This window comes from Pristis pectinata, chromosome 1, assembly GCF_009764475.1.
Source record: "Pristis pectinata isolate sPriPec2 chromosome 1, sPriPec2.1.pri, whole genome shotgun sequence".
Lineage (NCBI taxonomy): Eukaryota > Metazoa > Chordata > Chondrichthyes > Rhinopristiformes > Pristidae > Pristis > Pristis pectinata.
Genome location: NC_067405.1, coordinates 148,866,409 through 148,886,094, shown reverse-complemented (window position 1 = coordinate 148,886,094; position 19,686 = coordinate 148,866,409). Strand labels below are relative to the sequence as shown.

General features: G+C 59.8%; 1 protein-coding gene across 3 annotated transcripts in view; it reads left to right on the top strand.

Annotated features, from left to right (window-relative positions):
• The window catches only part of LOC127574494 (serine/threonine-protein kinase Nek9), a 53,729-nt gene that overhangs the window by 7,849 nt on the left and 26,194 nt on the right, over positions 1-19,686 (top strand). For 2 of the 3 annotated variants that reach the window (XM_052023562.1, XM_052023734.1), the window contains exons 6-15: positions 1,647-1,778; positions 2,228-2,338; positions 4,057-4,121; positions 6,964-7,014; positions 7,294-7,486; positions 8,741-8,885; positions 9,298-9,498; positions 15,387-15,433; positions 15,853-16,014; positions 17,293-17,401. In XM_052023562.1, the coding sequence (XP_051879522.1) occupies positions 1,647-1,778; positions 2,228-2,338; positions 4,057-4,121; positions 6,964-7,014; positions 7,294-7,486; positions 8,741-8,885; positions 9,298-9,498; positions 15,387-15,433; positions 15,853-16,014; positions 17,293-17,401 (1,216 nt within the window). The remainder of the gene's footprint in view (positions 1-1,646; positions 1,779-2,227; positions 2,339-4,056; positions 4,122-6,963; positions 7,015-7,293; positions 7,487-8,740; positions 8,886-9,297; positions 9,499-15,386; positions 15,434-15,852; positions 16,015-17,292; positions 17,402-19,686) is intronic. The other variant, XM_052023651.1, reaches the window with a different exon arrangement.

Sequence of the window (19,686 nt, the reverse complement as noted above, 5' to 3'; positions counted from 1 at the left end):
AAGGGTCTGGCCTGCCAGTGAGCAGTGACAGTCAGTGTCTACCCTCTGTGTGTGGCCCGTCTCCGGACGCACCCTCTGTGTGTGGCCCGTCTCCGGACGCACCCTCTGTGTGTGGCCCGTCTCCGGACGCACCCTCTGTGTGTGGCCCGTCTCCGGACGCACCCTCTGTGTGTGGCCCGTCTCCGGACGCACCCTCTGTGTGTGGCCCGTCTCCGGACGCACCCTCTGTGTGTGGCCCCTCTCCGGACACGCCCCCTGTGTGGCCCCTCTCCGGACGCATCCTCTGTGTGTGGCCCCTCTCCGGACACGCCCCCTGTGTGGCCCCTCTCCGGACGCAGTGACCTGTGCTATCTTCATAGGTCGGGACAGAGACTATAAGTGTTGGGATGTTCCGTTACAACTTTACAAACACTGGTTAGACCAGAGGGAGCAGTGTGTATGGGTCTGGTCACCACACGACGGGAAGGATGCGGTTCCGCTAGAGAGAGTGAGGGCAGTTTCACCGGGATATTGCCTGGATTGGAGTACTTCAGTTCTGGGGGGAGATTGGATAGGCTGGGCCTGTTTTCCCTGGAGTGAGGGAGGCTGCGAGGTGACCCGACAGAGGTGCACAAGATTATGAGGGGCAGAGGGTCTGTGGTCAGAATCTTCTCCCTGGGTAGGGGTGTCTGAAGCAACACGCGCAGCTGTAAGGTGAGACGTAGGGGAAATGGGAAATTCGGGGTGAGGGTTTTTCACCCGTGGGTGATATCTGGGGCTCACTGCCAGAGGAGGAGATGGAATCAGAGACTATCACTGCAGGCGTTCAGACAGATACAGAGAGACAGGGCACAGGATACAGTCTGAATGTGGGCAAATGGGATCAGTGTCCACGTCAGAGACGTCAGTATGGACATGATGGGCCCAAGGGCCTGTTTCTGTGCTGTCCGACTCGTTTTCTCCCACAGCTCTGCTGGGAGATGGACCCGTTCCGGCTCCGTGCTGGTAACCGTCCCGCCTCTGTGCTGGGAGAGGGACCCATCCCGCCTCTGTGCTGGGAGAGGGACCCATCCCACCTCTGTGCTGGGAGAGATGTGGGGAGGTGATCCCGTCAGTGGGGAAGGTGTGTGCTGCCCCCTCGCCCTGCAGGTGGTGTGTCCCCAGTATCCGGCAAGGAGAGCTGTGATGGGGGTGGGGTGGAGTGCTGGGCCGTGGGGAGGGTGGGGGTGGGGGTGGGGTGGGGTGCTGGGCCGTGGGGAGGGTTGGGTTGGGTTGGGGTGGAGTGCTGGACTGTTGGTGAGTGGGGGTGGGGGTGGGGTGCTGGGCCGTGGGGAGGGTGGGGGTGGGGGTGGGGTGCTGGGCCGTGGGGAGGGTTGGGGTGGGGGTGGGGTGGGGTGCTGGACTGTTGGTGAGTGGGGGTGGGGGTGGGGTGGGGTGCTGGGCCGTGGGGAGGGTTGGGTTGGGGTGGAGTGCTGGACTGTTGGTGAGTGGGGGTGGGGGTGGGGTGCTGGGCCGTGGGGAGGGTGGGGGTGGGGGTGGGGTGCTGGGCCGTGGGGAGGGTTGGGGTGGGGGTGGGGGTGGGGTGGGGTGCTGGACTGTTGGTGAGTGGGGGTGGGGTGTGGGGTGCTGGGTGGTCCGGTCACATGTGCTGTGTGCTCTCCCCACAGTGTGTCGGCACTCCCTACTACATGTCCCCCGAGCTGTGCCAGGGAGAGCGGTATAACTTCAAGTCGGACATCTGGGCGCTGGGCTGTGTGCTGTGTGAGCTGCTCACCCTCACTCGCACCTTCGATGCCACGGTGAGGGCAGGGGTCTGTCGGCCCCCCCACACACCCCGCTCCTCACCCCCACACCTCACCCACACCCGCCCCTCACCCCCACACCACCCAACCCACACCCACCCCGCTCCTCACCCCACCTCACCCCCCCAACCCCTCCCTCACACCCGCCCCTCACCCCACCTCACCCCCACACCCACCCCTCACCCCCACACCCCACCCCCTCTCCCCCACCCCCCCTCCCCATCCCTTCACCCCTCACCCTAACCCCTCCCCCTCACCCCTCACCCTTCCCCCTCCTCTCCCCGCCCACCCTTCCTTCTCACCCTTCCCCTCCCTGTCCCAACCTCCTCTCACTCTCTACAACCCCTCCTCTCACTCCCTACAACCCCTCCCCTCCCCCTCCCCTCCCCTCCCCTCCCTCCCCCCTCCCCCAGCCCCCACTGACGACAGACTCCCCCTCTCTGCAGAACCCACTGAACCTGTGTGTGAAGATCGTGAAGGGGACCCGTACGATGGAGGTGGACCCCAGTGTGTACAGTGAGGACGCCCGCTCCATCGTGCTGGAGTGTCTGGACAAGGTGCGTGCCACTCCCTCCCGTCCCCTCGCTCCTCCTCCCCCCCCCCCGTCCCCTCGCTCCTTCCCCCCCCGTCCCCTCGCTCCTTCCCCCCCGTCCCCTCGCCCCTCTCCCTCCCGTCCCCTCGCCCCTCCCCCTCCCGTCCCCTCGTCGCTCCCCCTCCCGTCCCCTCGTCGCTCCCCCTCCCGTCCCCTCGTCGCTCCCCCTCCCGTCCCCTCGCTCCTCCTCCCCCCGTCCCCTCGCTCCTTCCCCCCCGTCCCCTCGTCGCTCCCCCTCCCGTCCCCTCACTGCTCTCCCTGTGACGTTGTTCATCATGCACTCCCGCATTGTCCCACGATCACGCTGATCCGTCTGGAATCCCTTGGTCTCTCTTTACCTTCTATTTAAATATTTGGGTTAAGTTACAGTCCCAGAGTCTCACAGCCGGGAAACAGGCCCTTCAGCTCAATTGGTCCGTGCCAACGGAGATTCCCATCTGAGACAGTCCCATTTGCCTGTGTTTGGCCCACATCCCGCTAAACCTTTCCTAGCCATGGATCTGTCCAAGTGCACAGTAGTATAGTGGTTAATGTAATGTTATCACAGCGCCAGCAACCCAGGTTCAATTCCGGCCGCTGTCTGTAAGGAGTTTGTACGTTCTCCCCGTGTCTGCGTGGGTTTCCTCCGGGTGCTCCGGTTTCCTCCCACATTCCAAAGATGTACGGGTTAGGAAGTTGTGGGCATGCTATGTTGGCGCCGGAAGCATGGCGACACTTGCAGGCTGTCCCCAGAACACTCCATGCAAAAGATGCATTTCACTGTGTGTTTCGATGTTCATGTGACTAATAAAGAAATCTTATGTCGTTAATGTACCTGCCTCACCCACTTTCTCTGGCAGCTCGTTCCATGTACTGACAACAGTCGGGGTGAAAAACTTCCCCTCAGGTTCCTATTAAATCTCTCCCCTCTCACCCTAAACCTGTGCTCTCTGGTTCTTGATTCTCCAACCCTGGGGACATCAGCTACACTCCAACGTCAAGCTGTTGTGGAGTCTAACAAATGCTGATTGATACATCCAGTGGTTCTAGGGTCCTGTTCTGAATCACTCTGGGATGCAGGCAGTCAGGCCCCGGGGATTTATCAGTTTCTGATCCCTTCAATTTCCTGAACACCATTTCTTCTGAGTACTGATTTCCTTCAGTTCCCCTCTCCCACTGGACCATGTGTTCCCGACTATTCATCGGATGTTGTTTGTATCCTCTGTGAAGACCAAATCTGAGTTTAGTCATCATTATAAACTTCCCCATTCCTGACTGCCTTCATCAAGCTGCTTCTGTTCTGGATCTCCGGAGGCATTTACAGGTAATGTTTCTGTTCTCTGCAGGTTTGCCCTTAGACTTACCTTCCCTCCCTCATTCACCGCCCGTTCTCCCTCCTTGAATCCCCAGCTGCTCCCACTCCTGGGGTTTGCTGCACCTGTGATGTCTCTGACCCCACTGGCAGTGGTCCAACCAAGACCTGTTAGTTCCAAGTCTCTGACCTGACCAATCTTCGCCTGAAGTGCTGCTCCCCTCACCCACCAGCCCTGATGTGACCTGACAACCCGTGTGAGACCTCATCAAATGCACTGAGAGTGCAGACAGATCAGCCGCTCCTCTCCCCTCACGTCACCCACCTCCTGCCTTTCCCGGGCACTGCCCTGAGCCTGCTGCACGGTGACGGACAACCCACCTGTTTTCCAGGACCCGGAGAAGAGGCCGACAGCAGAGGAGATACTGAGCCGCCCTGTCATCAGCAGTCGCAGACCGTGAGTTCTCCAGCCGGCTCCACAGCAACCGCACCCCTCACCCTCCTCACACCCCCACGCCCCTCACCCTCCTCACACCCCCACGCCCCTCACCGTCTCCTCACACCCCCACGCCCCTCACCGTCTCCTCACACCCCCACGCCCCTCACCCTCCTCACACCCCCACACCCCTCACCCTCCTCATACCCTCATACCCCTCACACTCCTCACACCCCCACGCCCCTCACACCCCCACACCCCTCACCGTCTCCTCACACCCCCACACCGCTCACCCTCCTCACCCTCCCCACACCCCTCATCCTCCTCACACCCCCACACCCCTCACCCTCCTCACACCCCCACGCCCCTCACCCTCCTCACACCCCCACGCCCCTCACCGTCTCCTCACACCCCCACGCCCCTCACCGTCTCCTCACACCCCCACGCCCCTCACCCTCCCCACACCCTCACGCCCCTCACCTTCCCCACACCCTCACGCCCCTCACCCTCCCCACACCCTCACGCCCCTCACCCCACACCCTCACGCCCCTCACCCTCCTCACACCCCCATGCCCCTCACGCTCCTCACACCCCCACGCCCCTCACCATCTCCTCACACCCCCACGCCCCTCACCGTCTCCTCACACCCCCACGCCCCTCACCGTCTCCTCACACCCCCACGCCCCTCACCCTCCTCACACCCCCACGCCCCTCACGCCGTCTCCTCACACCCCCACGCCCCTCACCCTCCTCACACCCCCACACCCCTCACCCTCCTCACACCCCCACGCCCCTCACCCTCCCCACACCATCACGCCCCTCACCCTCCTCACACCCCCATGCCCCTCACGCTCCTCACACCCCCACGCCACTCACCATCTCCTCACACCCCCACACTCCTCACACCCCCACACTCCTCACACTCTTCACACTCCACACCCCTCACCCTCCTCACACCCCCACACCCCTCACCGTCTCCTCACACACCCACACCCCTCACCCTCCTCACACCCCCACGCCCCTCACCTTCCTCACCCCCACGCCCCTCACACCCCCACACCCCCACGCCCCTCACCCTCCTCACACCCCCACGCCCCTCACACCCCCACACCCCTCACCCCCCCACGCCCCTCACTGTCTCCTCACACCCCCACGCCCCTCACCCTCCTCACACCCCCACGCCCCTCACCCTTCTCACACCCCCACACCCCTCACCATCTCCTCACACCCCCACGCCCCTCACCCTCCTCACACCCCCACACCCCTCACCCTCCTCACACCCCCACGCCCCTCACCCTCCTCACACCCCCACACCCCTCACCCTCCTCACACCCCTCACCCTCCTCACACCCCCACGCCCCTCACCGTCTCCTCACACCCCCACACCCCTCACCCTCCTCACACCCCCACGCCCCTCACCCTCCCCACACCCCTCACCCTCCTCACACCCCCACGCCCCTCACCCTCCTCACACCCCCACGCCCCTCACCCTCCTCACACCCCCCACCCTCCTCACACCCCCACGCCCCTCACCGTCTCTTCACACCCCCACGCCCCTCACCTTCCTCACCCCCACGCCCCTCACACCCCCACACCCCCATGCCCCTCACGCTCCCCACACCCCTCACCCCCCCACGCCCCTCACCGTCTCCTCAAACCCCCACAACCCTCACCGTCTCCTCACACCCCCCACACCCCTCACCCTCCTCACACCCCTCACCCTCCTCACACCCCTCACCCTCCTCACACCCCCACGCCCCTCACCGTCTCCTCACACCCCCACGCCCCTCACCCTCCTCACACCCCCACGCCCCTCACCCTCCTCACACCCCCACACCCCACACAATCTCCTCACACCCCCGAATTCCTCTCTCTCAGCCCCACCCTTGCACCCACTCTCCATAAACCTCCCTCCCCACTCCCCCTTGCATACACCCCAATCCCCTACCCCCTCACAATTCTCCCCCTGTCCGCTACACTCCCCTTCAACCCCCATCGCCCCTCCCATAAACTGCCCCCACACACCCCACACCCCCTACAACCCCTCACAGCTTTTCCACTGCCCGTTCCCCCTCTCACCACCCCCCACCAACTGATGTACCTCACCCTCCCGCTCTGACTTTCCACTGTTGTCCCCCCTGCACCGACCCCCCACTGATGTCCCCCCCCGCACTGACCCCCCCATTGATGTTCCTCACCCCCGCGCCAACCTCCCACTGATGTCCCCCCCGCACCGACCCCCACCCACTGATCTCCCCCCCCACTGACCCCCCACTGATGTCCCCCCCACACCGACCCCCCATTGATGTCCCCCCCTGCACCGACCTCTCATTGATGTCTGCCCCGACCCGACCTCCCACTGATGTCCCCCCGCACCGACCCCCCATTGATGTCCCCCCCTGCACCGACCTCTCATTGATGTCTCCCCCTCACCGACCTCCCACTGATGTCCCCCCCCCGCACCGACCCCCCACTGATGTCCCCCCCCCGCACCGACCCCCCACTGATGTCTCCCCCCCGCACCGACCCCCCACTGATGTCCCCCCCCCGCACCGACCCCCCCCCACTGATGTCCCCCCTGCACTGACCCCCCACTGATGTCCCCCTGCACTGACCCCCCACTGATGCCCCCCCCCCCGCACCGACCCCCCACTGATGCCCCCCCCCCCGCACCGACCCCCCACTGGTCCGTCCCCCCCCGCACCGACCCCCCCACTGATGTCCCCCCTGCACCGACCTCCCACTGATGTCCCCCCCCCACACCAACCCCCCACTGATGTCCCCCTGCACTGACTCCCCACTGATGTCCGCCCCCCCCCCCCCCCAGTGCTGGTGCTGTTCATTACATGTGCTTCCTTTGCAGACTGATGGAGGACAGGGTCTCTCAACTCAACGCACCCGCCCGCAAAACCAGGTCAGTCAGTTCCCTCCCCACCCCAGGGTGCTGACCCTCACTGCGAATGTTCTTCCCCACCCCAGGGTGCTGACCCTCACTGGGGGACAGTTCAGGGTTCAGGAAGGGGTTGGATCAGGGAGGGGTCCGTGTTGTTTGGGTCTGGGGTAGATGGATTGGGTCGGGTCAGGGAGCGGTTAGGTCAGGGGTCGGGGATTATGTGGCTTGGGTCAGGGGTCGGTAATCGGAGGAGATGCCGTGTCTAACCTTCACACACTAATGGCCATGGTTCCTCTGCAGACTGAATGCCCCTGCTGACCCATCCATCGCCGTGGTGACCAGCCGGTTCAGTGACGTGTATTACTGGGGAGGGGGCAAGGCCACCCCCCAGAAACTGGACCTGTTCAAGAGTGGGCGAAGTGCCCAGCAGGTGTGTGCCAGCAACACCCACTTTGCAGTGGTGTCCGTCGAGAAGGAGCTGTACACCTGGGCGGTGAGTGTGGAGGGTGTGGAGGGGAGTCAGTGGGGGGTGGAGGGGAGGGTGCGGTGTGGAGGGGAGTCAGTGGGGGGTGGAGGGGAGTCAGTGGGGGGTGGAGGGGAGTCAGTGGGGGGTGGAGGGGAGGGTGCGGTGTGGAGGGGAGTCAGTGGGGGGTGGAGGGGAGGGTGCAGTGTGGAGGGGAGTCAGTGGGATGTGGAGGGGAGGGTGCGGTGTGGAGGGGAGTCAGTGGGGGGTGGAGGGGAGGGTGCGGTGTGGAGGGGAGTCAGTGGGGGGTGGAGGGGAGTCAGTGGGATGTGGAGGGGAGGGTGCGGTGTGGAGGGGAGTCAGTGGGGGGTGGAGGGGAGGGTGCGGTGTGGAGGGGAGTCAGTGGGGGGTGGAGGGGAGGGTGTGGTGTGGAGGGGAGTCAGTGGGGGGTGGAGGGGAGTCAGTGGGATGTGGAGGGGAGGGTGCGGTGTGGAGGGGAGTCAGTGGGGGGTGGAGGGGAGGGTGCGGTGTGGAGGGGAGTCAGTGGGGGGTGGAGGGGAGGGTGCGGTGTGGAGAGGAGGGTGCGGTGTGGAGGGGAGTCAAGTGGGGGGTGGAGGGGAGTCAGTGGGGGGTGGAGGGGAGGGTGCGGTGTGGAGGGGAGTCAGTGGGGGGTGGAGGGGAGGGTGCAGTGTGGAGGGGAGTCAGTGGGGGGTGGAGGGGAGTCAGTGGGATGTGGAGGGGAGTCAGTGGGGGGTGGAGGGGAGGGTGCAGTGTGGAGGGGAGTCAGTGGGGGGTGGAGGGGAGGGTGCGGTGTGGAGGGGTATGGAGTGCAGTCAGTGCGGTCGGGAGAAGAGTCACTATGTTGGGGTGTGGCCATGGTACGGTGTTGGCACTGACCGCTGTATCAGCGTGGTGCCGCTGACCACACTGTCCTTAAGGGGTTGTCCCCCAGTCCTTGACCCCTGCTCTGAGCCACATGTTTCCTGGTCCCTGGCTGCTGGGGGTGTGGGTGGGGGAGGGAGCTGTGTCCGGCCCGGCTGCCTGTGCTTCACTGCCCACAGTCGGCAGTGGCTGCACCACCACGTAGTGTACTGGTGACGGACAGCGCGGCCCAGGCCACTCCCAGGCCACAGGCCCACCCGGAATGATGCGATTCCCACAGCCCGGTCTCTGCTGCAGGTTTAACGGTCAGTGTGTGTTGGGGGGGCGGGGGGGGGGGGGTGAGGCCGTGCTGTAACGGTCAGTGTGTAGCGAGGCCCACGTGAACTGTGACTGTCTCTGCAGAACGTCCAGGGGGGGACGAAGATGGTGGGTCAGTTGGGCCACGGGGACCGAGCCTCGTACCGTCAGCCCAAGTGGGTGGAGAAGCTGCAGGGAAAGGCCATCCATCAGGCCGCGTGTGGGGACGAGTTCACCGTCTGCATCACCGGTGAGTGAGGGGCAGCGGGCAGAGGCTGTACCGCCGCTGCTGGCGGTGTTGTACTCCAACACAGCCCATGGTGTCGCATTCCAACACAGCCCGCGGTGTCGCATTCCGTCACATATGGTCGCAGCCCGCGGTGTCGTACATGGTCACATACAGTCACAGCCCGCGGTGTTGTACATCATCACAGCCCACACTGCATCACTGTGTATCTGACCCCGGGAGTGTGTGACGGGACAGTGCGGAGGGAGTGTGTGGCGGGACGGTGCGGAGGGAGTGTGTGACGGGACGGTGCGGAGGGAGTGTGTGACGGGACGGTGCGGAGGGAGTGTGTGACGGGACGGTGCGGAGGGGCTGTGCTGTGGGGATCTTGATACCAGTGACTGCCTGCTGATTGCTGCCCTGTGCCCGGTGACAGATGAGGGACACCTGTACGCCTTTGGCTCTGATTACTACGGCTGCATTGGGTGTGACGGTCAGTATGGTCAGGAGGTGCTGGAGCCGATGCTGGTGGAGTTCTCCCTCGATCATGCCGTGCAGCAGGTCTCCTGCGGCGATAATCACGTTGTGGCGCTTACACGGAATAAGGAGGTGTTCGCCTGGGGCTGTGGGGAGCACGGTGAGTACCCCTGGGGAGGGCATAGGGGCAGGGTGCGCAGAGGTCACTGTTGGCAGGGTTGGAGTGTGGAGGGCAGAGGTCACCATATCCTGGGTCAGGGTGCAGAGGGCAGAGGTCACCATACCCAGGGTGAGAATGCAGAGGGCAGAGGTCACACCTGAATCCAGATCCACCAACTCAGTATCTTCTCTCTCGGTGTCCGTCCATTAATTCTCCAATCACATTAACCCTTGACCCAGCTCAGCCCACCCATTGAGCCCAGGCAACCCACAGTCATGATTCTGCCCCAGTTTTGTTGGGAACACTTGCACCTGTCCATCAGATAGCTCCAGGTGTGGTGACCAGGAACGGACAGGTCAGATCATGCAGCGGCTTGGAACCGCCAGTAATGGTGATAGAACACAGAGCAGTTCAGCACAATATAGGCCCTATGGCCCGCAATGTTGTGCCGACCTTCAAACCTCGCCTAAGACTATCCAACCCCTTCCCCCCACATATCCCTCTATTTTAAATTCCTCCATATGCTTATCTAGTAATCTCTTGAACTTGACCAATGTACCTGCCTCCACCACCACCCCAGGCAGCGCATTCCACGCCCCAACCACTCTCTGTGTGGAAAAACCTCCCTCTGATATCTCCCTTGAACTTCCCACCCATTACTTTAAAGCCATGCCCTCTTGTATTGAGCATTGGTGCCCTGGGAAAGAGGCGCTGGCTGTCCACTCTATTTATTCCTCTTAATATTTTGTACACCTCTATCATGTCTCCCCTCATCATCCTTCTCTCCAGTGAGTAAAGCCCTAGCTCCTTTAGTCTCTCCTCATAATCCATACTCTCTAATCCAGGCAGCATCCTGGTAAATCTGCTCTGCACCCTTTCCAACGCCTCCACATCCTTCCTATAATGAGGCAACCCTTCACAAAGCCATGCTGGCTGTCTCTGATCAGACCATGATTCTCCAGATGCCCATAGATCCTGTCTCTGAGAATCCTTTCTAACAGCTTACCCACCACAGATGTAAGGCTCACTGGTCTATAATTCCCTGGACTATCCCTACTACCTTTTTTGAATAAGGGGACAGCATTTGCCACCCTCCAGTCCTCTGGTACCAGTTCATCTCCCTTATTCCTGATACTTCTTGCATTTAAGTAAATACACTTTAGCCCGTCCACCTTTTTACTTTTATACCCTATACTCTGCTTCTCCTTCTTCAAAGCCTCTCTATATGTTAGACCTGGCTTTACTCCATGCACTTCTTCCACTGACCTATCCCTCTGGTTCCCATCCCCCTTGCAAACTAGTTTAAACCCTCCCGAACCGCACTAACAAACCTGCCTGCAAGGATATTGGTCCCCTTCGAGTTCAGGTGTAACCCATCCAATCTATACAGGTCCCACCTTCCGCAGAAGAGATCCCAATAATCCAAAAATCTAAAACCTTGCCCCCTGCACCAACTCCTCAGCCATGCAATTCATCTGCTATCTCCTCCTATTCCTACCTTCACTATCACGTGGCACTGGCAGCAATCCCGAGATTGCTACCCTTGGTGTAAAATGGCACTTGGAACTCCTGGTGTAGGCAGACAAAGGCGTCGTGGGGGACCGAAGGCCGTGGTGCTCTCTGTCTAGTGCTGTTCCGGCAGGGTGGGGAAGGGGCATTGTGGTGGCTGTAAGGTCAGAGGCAGAGATGAGCGGCACAGACGCAGCCCCACGGTCCCCAGGCAACTTGTTCTCCGAGAATGTCGACGGTTGTTTCTGTGCATCTGGAGCGGTGAAGCAGTGAACCATTACACAGTGGAGTGTACGCGTTGGTGCAGGCAGTGAGCTGATGTGCTGGCTCAGGAGGTGTGCAATGTACACACATCATCAGGGTGGCAAATGGCACTTGCTGCAGTGTAGGAGTGGAAGGGGTCTGGTTGGGTGGTGCTGAGGGTGTTGGCAGAGCGCATGTTACCTCTGCAGGGAGAAGAGTCACTGAGTATACAGCATGGAAACAGGCCCTTCAGCCCAACTTGTCCATACTGACCAAGTTGCCGACCTGAGCTGGTCCCTGCCCGTGTTGGGCCCATATACCTCGAAACCGTTCCTCTCCATGGACCTGTCCAAATACCTTTTAAACACTGTAATTGTCCCCACCTCTACCACTTCCTCTGGCAGCTCGTTCCACACACCCACCACCCTCTGTGTGAAAAACGTGCCCCTTGGGTCTCCTTTAAATCTTTCCCCTCTCACCTTAAACCTGTGCCCTCTAGTTTTAGACCTTCCCACCCTGGGGAAAAGATTGCGACCATCCACCTTATCTCCTCGTGATTTTATAAACCTCCATAAAGTCACCCTTCAGCCTCCTTTGCTGCAGGGAAAACAATCTCAGCCTGTCCAGTCTCTCCTCATAACTCAACCACTCCAGTCCCGACAACATCCTTGTGAAACTTTTTCTGCATCCTCTCTGGCTTAATCACATCCTTCCTATAGTGTGGTGACCAGACCTCGCACAATATACCAGGTGTGATCTCACCAATGTCTGACACCCCAACTCTTGTATTAAATGCCCTGATGACCCTGTCTGCCTGTATAACCACTTTCAGGAATCGTGTACTTGTACCCCTTGGCCTTTCTGCTGCTGGAAGTCCTGGAGGGATTGTCCACTGAGTCAGTGTGGGTGGAAGTCAGAAACAGGAAGGGGGCACTCACTCTATTGGGAGTATTCTACAGACCCCCCAATAGCAGCAGAGACACTGAGGAGCAGATCGGAAGAGATTTTGGAGAGGTGCAAAAATAACAGGGTTGTTGTCGTGGGTGATTTCAACTTCGCTAATATTGATTGGCACCTCCTTAGTGTAAAGGGGATAGATGGGACAGAGTTTGTTAGGTGTGTACAGGAAGGATTCCTGACACAGTATGTGGACAGGCCGACTAGAGGAGAGGCCCTACTGGACCTGGTACTAGGCAATGAGCCTGATCAGGTTTCAGATCTCTCAGTGGGAGAGCATTTTGGAGATAGTGACCATAACTCCTTGACCTTTGCCACAGCCTTGGAGAGGGATAGGAGCAGATGATATGGGAAAGTATTTAACTGGGGGAGGGGGAATTATGATGCTATTAGGCAGGAACTTGGGAGTGTAAATTGGGAACAGATGTTCTTGGGGAAGTGCACAGCGGAAATGTGGAGGTTGTTTAAGGAATACTTGCATGGGGTTCAGGATAAGTTTGTCCCATTAAGGCAGGGTAAGGATGGTAGAGTGAAGGAACCGTGGCTGACACGAGATGTAGAATATCTTGTCAAGAGGAAAAAAGGAGCTTACCTGAGGTTTAGAAAGCATGGATCAGACAGGGCTCTGGAGAGTCACAAGGTAGCCAGGAGGGAGCTTAAGAATGGACTTAGGAGAGCTAGAAGGGGGCATGAGAAGTCCTTGGCGAGTAGGATCAAGGAAAACCCCAAGGTGTTCTACACGTATGTGAAGAATAGGAGGATGACTAGAGTGAGGGTAGGACCGATCAGGGATAAAAGAGGAAACGTGCCTGGAGTCAGAAGAGGTAGGGGAGGCCCTTAATGAATACTTTGCTTCAGTATTCACCAGAGAGACCTTGACGTTTGTGAGGATGGCGTACGACAGACTGATGTGCTAGGGCATGTTGATGCGAGGAAGGAGGATGTGCTGGAACTATTGAGAAACATTAGGATAGATAAGTCACCGGGGCCGGATGGGATATATCCAAGGTTATTATGAGAAGCGAGGGAAGAGATTGCTGCACCTTTGGCGATGATTTTTGCGTCCTCACTGACCACAGGAGTAGTGCCAGATGGTTGGAGGGTGGCAAATGTTGTTCCTTTGTTTAAGAAAGGGAGTAGGGATAACCCTGGGAATTACAGACCAGTGAGTCTTACTTCAGTAGTGGGCAAATTACTGAAGAAGATTCTTAGAGACAGGATTTATGGGCATTTGGAAGCATAGGCTGATTAGGGACAGTCAACATGGCTTTGTGAGGGGCAGGTCGTGCCTCATGAGCCTGATTGAATTCTTTGAGGATGTGACAAAGCACATTGATGAAGGTCGAGCAGTGGATGTGGTGTACATGGATTTTAGTAAGGTGTTTGATAAGGTTCCTCATGGAAGGCTCATTCAGAAAGTCAGGAGACATGGGATCCAGGGAAACTTGGCAATGTGGATGCAGAATTGGCTCATCTATAGAAGGGTGGTGGTAAATGGAGCGTATTCTGCCTGGAGGTTGGTGACCAGTGGTGTTCCGCAGGGATCTGTTCTGGGACCCCTGCTCTTTGTGATTATTATAAATGACTTGGATGAGGATGTGGAAGGGTGGGTTAGTAAGTTTGCTGATGATACAAAGGTTGGTGGTGTGGATAGTGTAGAAGGTTGCTGTAGGTTACAACAGGACATTGATAGGATGCAGAGCTGGGCTGAGAAGTGGCGGATGGAGTTCAACCAGGATAAGTGTGAAGTGATACACTTTGGAAGATCGAATTCAAAAGCAGAATACAAGGTTAATGGCAGGACTCTTAGCAGTGTGGACGAACGGAGGGATCTTGGGGTCCACGTCCATAGATCCCTCAAGGTTGCCATGCAGGTCGATAGGGTTGTTAAGAAGGCATACGGTGTGTTGGTCTTCATTAGTCGGGGTATTGAGTTCAAGAGCCGCGAGGTGATGTTGCAGCTCTATAGAACTCTGGTCAGACCACACTTGGAGTATTGTGTTCAGTTCTGGTCGCCTCATTATAGGAAGGATGTGGAAGCTTTTGAAAGGGTACAGAGGAGATTTACTGGGATGCTGCCTGGATTGGCAAGTATGTCTTATGTGGATAGGTTGAGTGAGTTAGGGCTTTTCTCTTTGGAGAGGAGGAGGATGAGAGGTGACTTGATAGAGGTGCACAAGATGATAAGAGGCATAGATCGAGTGGACAGTCAGAGACTTTTTCCCAGGGCGACAATGGTTCACACGAGGGGACATAATTTTAAGGAGATTGGAGGAAGGTATAAGGGGGATGTCAGGGCTAAGTTTTTTACACAGAGAGTGGTGGGTGCGTGGAACGCACTACCGGCAGAGGTGGTGGGGGCAGATACATTACAGACATTTAAGAGACTCTTAGATAGACACATTAATGACTGAAAAATGGAGGGGTGTGTGGGAGGGAAGGGTTAGGTAGATCTTAGAGCAGGATAAAATGTTGGCTCAACATCGTGGGCTGAAGGGTCTGTACTGTGCTGCAGTGTTCTATGTTCTACAATACTCCCAGGGTCCTGCCATTTTCTGTCTATACCCTGCCCTGGTTTAACTTCCCAAAATACATCGTTTGACACTTGTCTGAGTTAAATTCCAGCTGCCGTTCCTTAGGCCATTTCCTTGTTCACCTATAAGGGTGACCTTATTCAAACGTAAAAGATCTTAAAGGATCCTGAGTGGGTGGATGTTGAGATATTTTCACTGGTGGGAGAGACACGAACAAGGGTATAAAGTTACAAAGTAAGGGGCTGGTGAGGCGTGCAGAAATTCCTTCTCTCAGAGCATGGTGAATCTCTGGAATTGTCTGCTCCTGAGGCCAGGTCACTAGATATATTTAAGGTAGAGATGGATGAATATTTGAGAGAAAGATGAAACATTTGAGGATTGTGAGGAACTGGCATAGAAGAGAGTTGAGGCCAGCATGGACCAGACAGGAGCACATTGGATGGTGGGGCAGGTTTGAGGGGCCGGGTGGCCTTGTGTTGTTGAGTGGTTGGGAATATTCAAGGCCAGGACTGAAGGATGTTTGGTCTGAGGAGGCTCGGGAGGGAATGACAAGAGGTGACAGACGATTCAGGTGGGTGCCGTATCCCACCTGTTTTGGGAGGTGAGTGCCTGTTGCTGGAACTCAGTGCCGATTGTTGGTTACAGGGCGCCTCGGGCTGGATTCGGAGGAGGATTACCCCTACCCAGAACGGGTAAGTGCTCTCAGACTTCAGGCTCCCGTGGAGTTTGTGCATGACTCATATCATGTGTTGTCTGTACCCACCTGCTGTGCTGCTGCTGCAGGCTCCTCACTAACTGTACCTCACCCCACATCGAACTGGACGGGGTGGGCATGGTGTTGGTGGATGTGGGAGGGGCTGGGAGGAAGGGACCGAGGTCGAAGGGAGGGAGCATTGGAGGGGGGAGGGGGCATTGCTGGGGGTTGTCCACCAACAGAGGTGGTGACGTTGGGAAATCAGCAATGAGGACATCAGACACTGGGGTCACACAGCCGGTGTGACTGGTTAACGGCTGACCCACGGTTACCACCGTCGGTGTGGCTGGATAACGCCTGACCCACGGTTACCACCACAGGTGTGGCTGGTTAACGACTGACCTCCTGATGCTTTAGGTGGACCTGCCGGTGAGCCTGAGTGTGGTGTCAGTGCAGTGTGGATCCGACGGCACCTTCTTCGTCACCCAGAGCGGCAAGGTGCTGGCATGCGGCAACAACGAGTACAACAAGCTGGGGCTCAACCACTACCTGAGGGGGCTGCGTACCCAGCAGAGCAAAGTAAGTGTGGGTGAGGCTGCCCAGACACCCCACACCTGACACCCCCACTGCCCCCTCTACCCACACCCTGCCCTCTCCACCCACACCCTGCCCCCCTCCACCCACACCCAGCTCCCTGGTCCCTCCACCCACACCCCACACCCTGCCCCCCTCCACCCACACCCCACACCCTGCCCCCCTCCACCCACACCCCACACCCTGCCCCCCTCCACCCACACCCTGCCCCCCTCCACCCACACCCAGCTCCCTGGTCCCTCCACCCACACCCCACACCCGGCACCCTCCCCGACACCCCGTCCACAACTCCATTCCGACACCCTGCTCCTGACTCTACCCCACCCCCGACACCACCTCCCTGACACCCCAGCTGCTGATGCCCTGCCCCCCCCCCTCCCTCGACACCCTGCCCTTCCCCACACCATGCTCTCTCCCCCAGCCACCCTCCTCCAGCGCCAAGGGGAGGTTTGGAACGTTACCGCGGGGGGGGGGGGGGGGGGGGGGGGGGGGGGGGGGGGGGGGGGAGTGAATTATGGACCAAAATTGATGGGTGGGGTGGGAGCCGATTGATCCGTCCACACTGGGTTCTGGTCAGCACCTTATACAGATAGGGGGGGAGCACGGCCTGGGTGTGTTGGGTGGGGCAGGAGCCATGGGTGGGGTGGGGGTGGACATGGGGTGGGGGGGTAGACACGGGGCGGGTGTGTTGGGTGGGGCAGGAGCCATGGGTGGGGTGGGGGTGGACATGGGGTGGGGGGGTAGACACGGGGCGGGTGTGTTGGGTGGGGCAGGAGCCATGGGTGGGGTGGGGGGGTAGACGTGGGGTAGGTGTGTTGGGTGGGGCAGGAGCCATGGGTAGGGTGGGGGTGGACATGATGGGGTGTAGATGTGGGGCGGGTGTGTTGGGTGGGCAGGAGCCATGGGTGGAGGCAGGGCAGGGAGGATGCGTGATGGGGTGGTGGGAGGTAGATGCGGGGTGGGGGGACTCAGGGGAGACACGGGGTGGGTGGGGTGGGGGCTGACGCAGGGCGGGTGTCACCTCTGAAGCTGGTCGTCGCCTGTAGCTGAATGACCTCCTCCTGTGCCTTTGACAGAAGCCCAGGGCGAGGAGCTGTGGATCAGGTGACTGGGGGTGGGGGGGGGTGGGCTTACTTCTGTTGTGTGAAGACGGGGGGAGACTCAGTGCTTTGTATATCGTGAGGGGTTAGAGCAGGTCGGAGACTGCGGGGGTGTGAGCACAGCAAGATCCCAGTCTCTCAGCCCATATTGTTCACTCCACAGGCTGACCAGGAGGTACCCTACATGACCACACTGACCCTGTCCAAGCAGTTGGCCATCTACAAGGTGAAAACCATCGCCGCAGGCAAGACCCACACCGCGGCCATCGACGGTGAGGGGGAGAATGGAACAGCTGGGCCACGAGGGTGACCGTGTACCCCTCGGACACTGGCGGGGAACCACATACCCCTCGGACACTGGCGGGCAACCACATACCCCTCGGACACTGGCGGGCAACCACATACCCCTCGGACACTGGCGGGGAACCACATACCCCTCGGACACTGGCGGGCAACCACATACCCCTCAGACACTGGCGGGGAACCACATACCCCTCGGACACTGGCGGGCAACCACATACCCCTCGGACACTGGCGGGCAACCACATACCCCTCGGACACTGGCGGGGAACCACATACCCCTCGGACACTGGCGGGCAACCACATACCCCTCGGACACTGGTGGGGAACAACTGCAGAAGGGTAAACAGACCATGCTGGAAACATTCAGTGGGTCGGGCAACGTCTGTGGCGACTGGAAATAAAGTCAGGAAGTCACGTTACAGCTGTATGAAGCTATGGTTCAGCTGCACTTGGAGCGGTGTGTGCAGTTCTGGTCGCCCCATTCCAGGGAGGGTGTGGAGGCTTTGGAAAGGGTGCAGAAGAGGTTCCCGAAGATGCTGCCTGGATTAGAGGGTATGAGGTTGGACAGACTTGGGTTGTTCTCTCTGGAGCGGTGGAGGCTGAGGGGAGACCTGAGACAGAGGTTTAGATTATGGGAGGCATTGACAGGGCAGACAGTCAGAGTCCTTCCCCAGGGTAGAAATGTCAATACCAGAGAACATAGCTTTAGGTGGGGGGCGGAGTTTAAAGGAGGTGTGCGGGGTAAGTTTTTTTACACAGAGCGGTGGGAGCCTGGAAGGGGCTACCCAGGGTGGGGCTGGGGGCAGATACGATAGAGGTGTTCCAGAGGCATTTAGACAGGTACATGAGTGTGCAGGGAATGGAGGGATGTGGACCATGTGCGTGCAGAGGGGATTCATTTAATTTGGCCTTGTGGTCAGCACAAACATGGTGGGCCGAAGGGCCTGTTCCTGTGCTGTTGTATGTTCAGGTCAAAGATTCTCCCTGGGAACTGTCTTCAGCCTCCACAGTTTCCTTCGTCTCTCTCCACAGACCCTGCCCCACCTGCCCACTCTTTCCAGCACTTCCTGATTTTCTTTCAAAAACCAACAGCAGGTGACAAACCAAATTCCCCAGGTCAAAACGGACAGCCCAGGTCACAGGGTGGTATTACCCCGGGTCAGGGGTGCGGCACGGGAGGTATTACCCCGGGTCAGGGGTGCGGCACGGGAGGTATTACCCCGGGTCAGGGGTGGGGCACGGGAGGTATTACCCCGGGTCAGGGGTGCGGCACGGGAGGTATTACCCCGGGTCAGGGGTGCGGCACGGGAGGTGTTACCCCGGGTCAGGGGTGCGGCACGGGAGGTGTTACCCCGGGTCAGGGGTGCGGCACGGGAGGTGTTACCCCGGGTCAGGGGTGGGGCACGGGAGGTATTACCCCGGGTCAGGGGTGCGGCACGGGAGGTATTACCCCGGGTCAGGGGTGGGGCACGGGAGGTATTACCCCGGGTCAGGGGTGGGGCACGGGAGGTATTACCCCGGGTCAGGGGTGCGGCACGGGAGGTATTACCCCGGGACAGGGGTGGGGCACGGGAGGTATTACCCCGGGTCAGGGTTGGGGCAGGGGTGGTATTACCCCTGGGACAGGGGTCGGGGTGGGGCACAGGTGGTATTACCCCCGGGTCAGGGGTGGGGCACCGGGTGGTATTACCCCTGGGTCAGGGGTCGGGGTGGGGCACAGGTGGTATTACCCTGGGTCAGGGGTCGGTGTGGGGCAGGGGTGGTATTACCCCGGGTCAGGGGTCGGGGTGGGGCAGGGGTCGGGGTGGGGCAGGGGGTGGTATTACCCTGGGTCAGGGGTCGGGGTGGGGCACGGGTGGTATTACCCCGGGTCAGGGGTCGGGGTGGGGCAGGGGTGGTATTACCCGGGTCAGGAGTCGGGGTGGGGCAGGGGTAGTATTACCCCTGGGTCAGGGGTCGGGTGGGGCAGGGGTGGTATTACCCCGGGTCAGGGGTCGGGGTGGGGCAGGGGTGGTATTACCCCGGGGTCAGGGGTCGGGGTGGGGCAGGGGTGGTATTACCCCTGGGTCAGGGGTCGGGGTGGGGCAGGGGTGGTATTACCCCGGGTCAGGGGTCGGGGTGGGGCAGGGGTGGTATTACCCTGGGTCAGGGGTCGGGGTGGGGCAGGGTTGGTATTACCCCTGGGTCAGGGGTCGGGGTGGGGCAGGGGGTGGTATTACCCCTGGGTCAGGGGTCGGGGTGGGGCAGGGGTGGT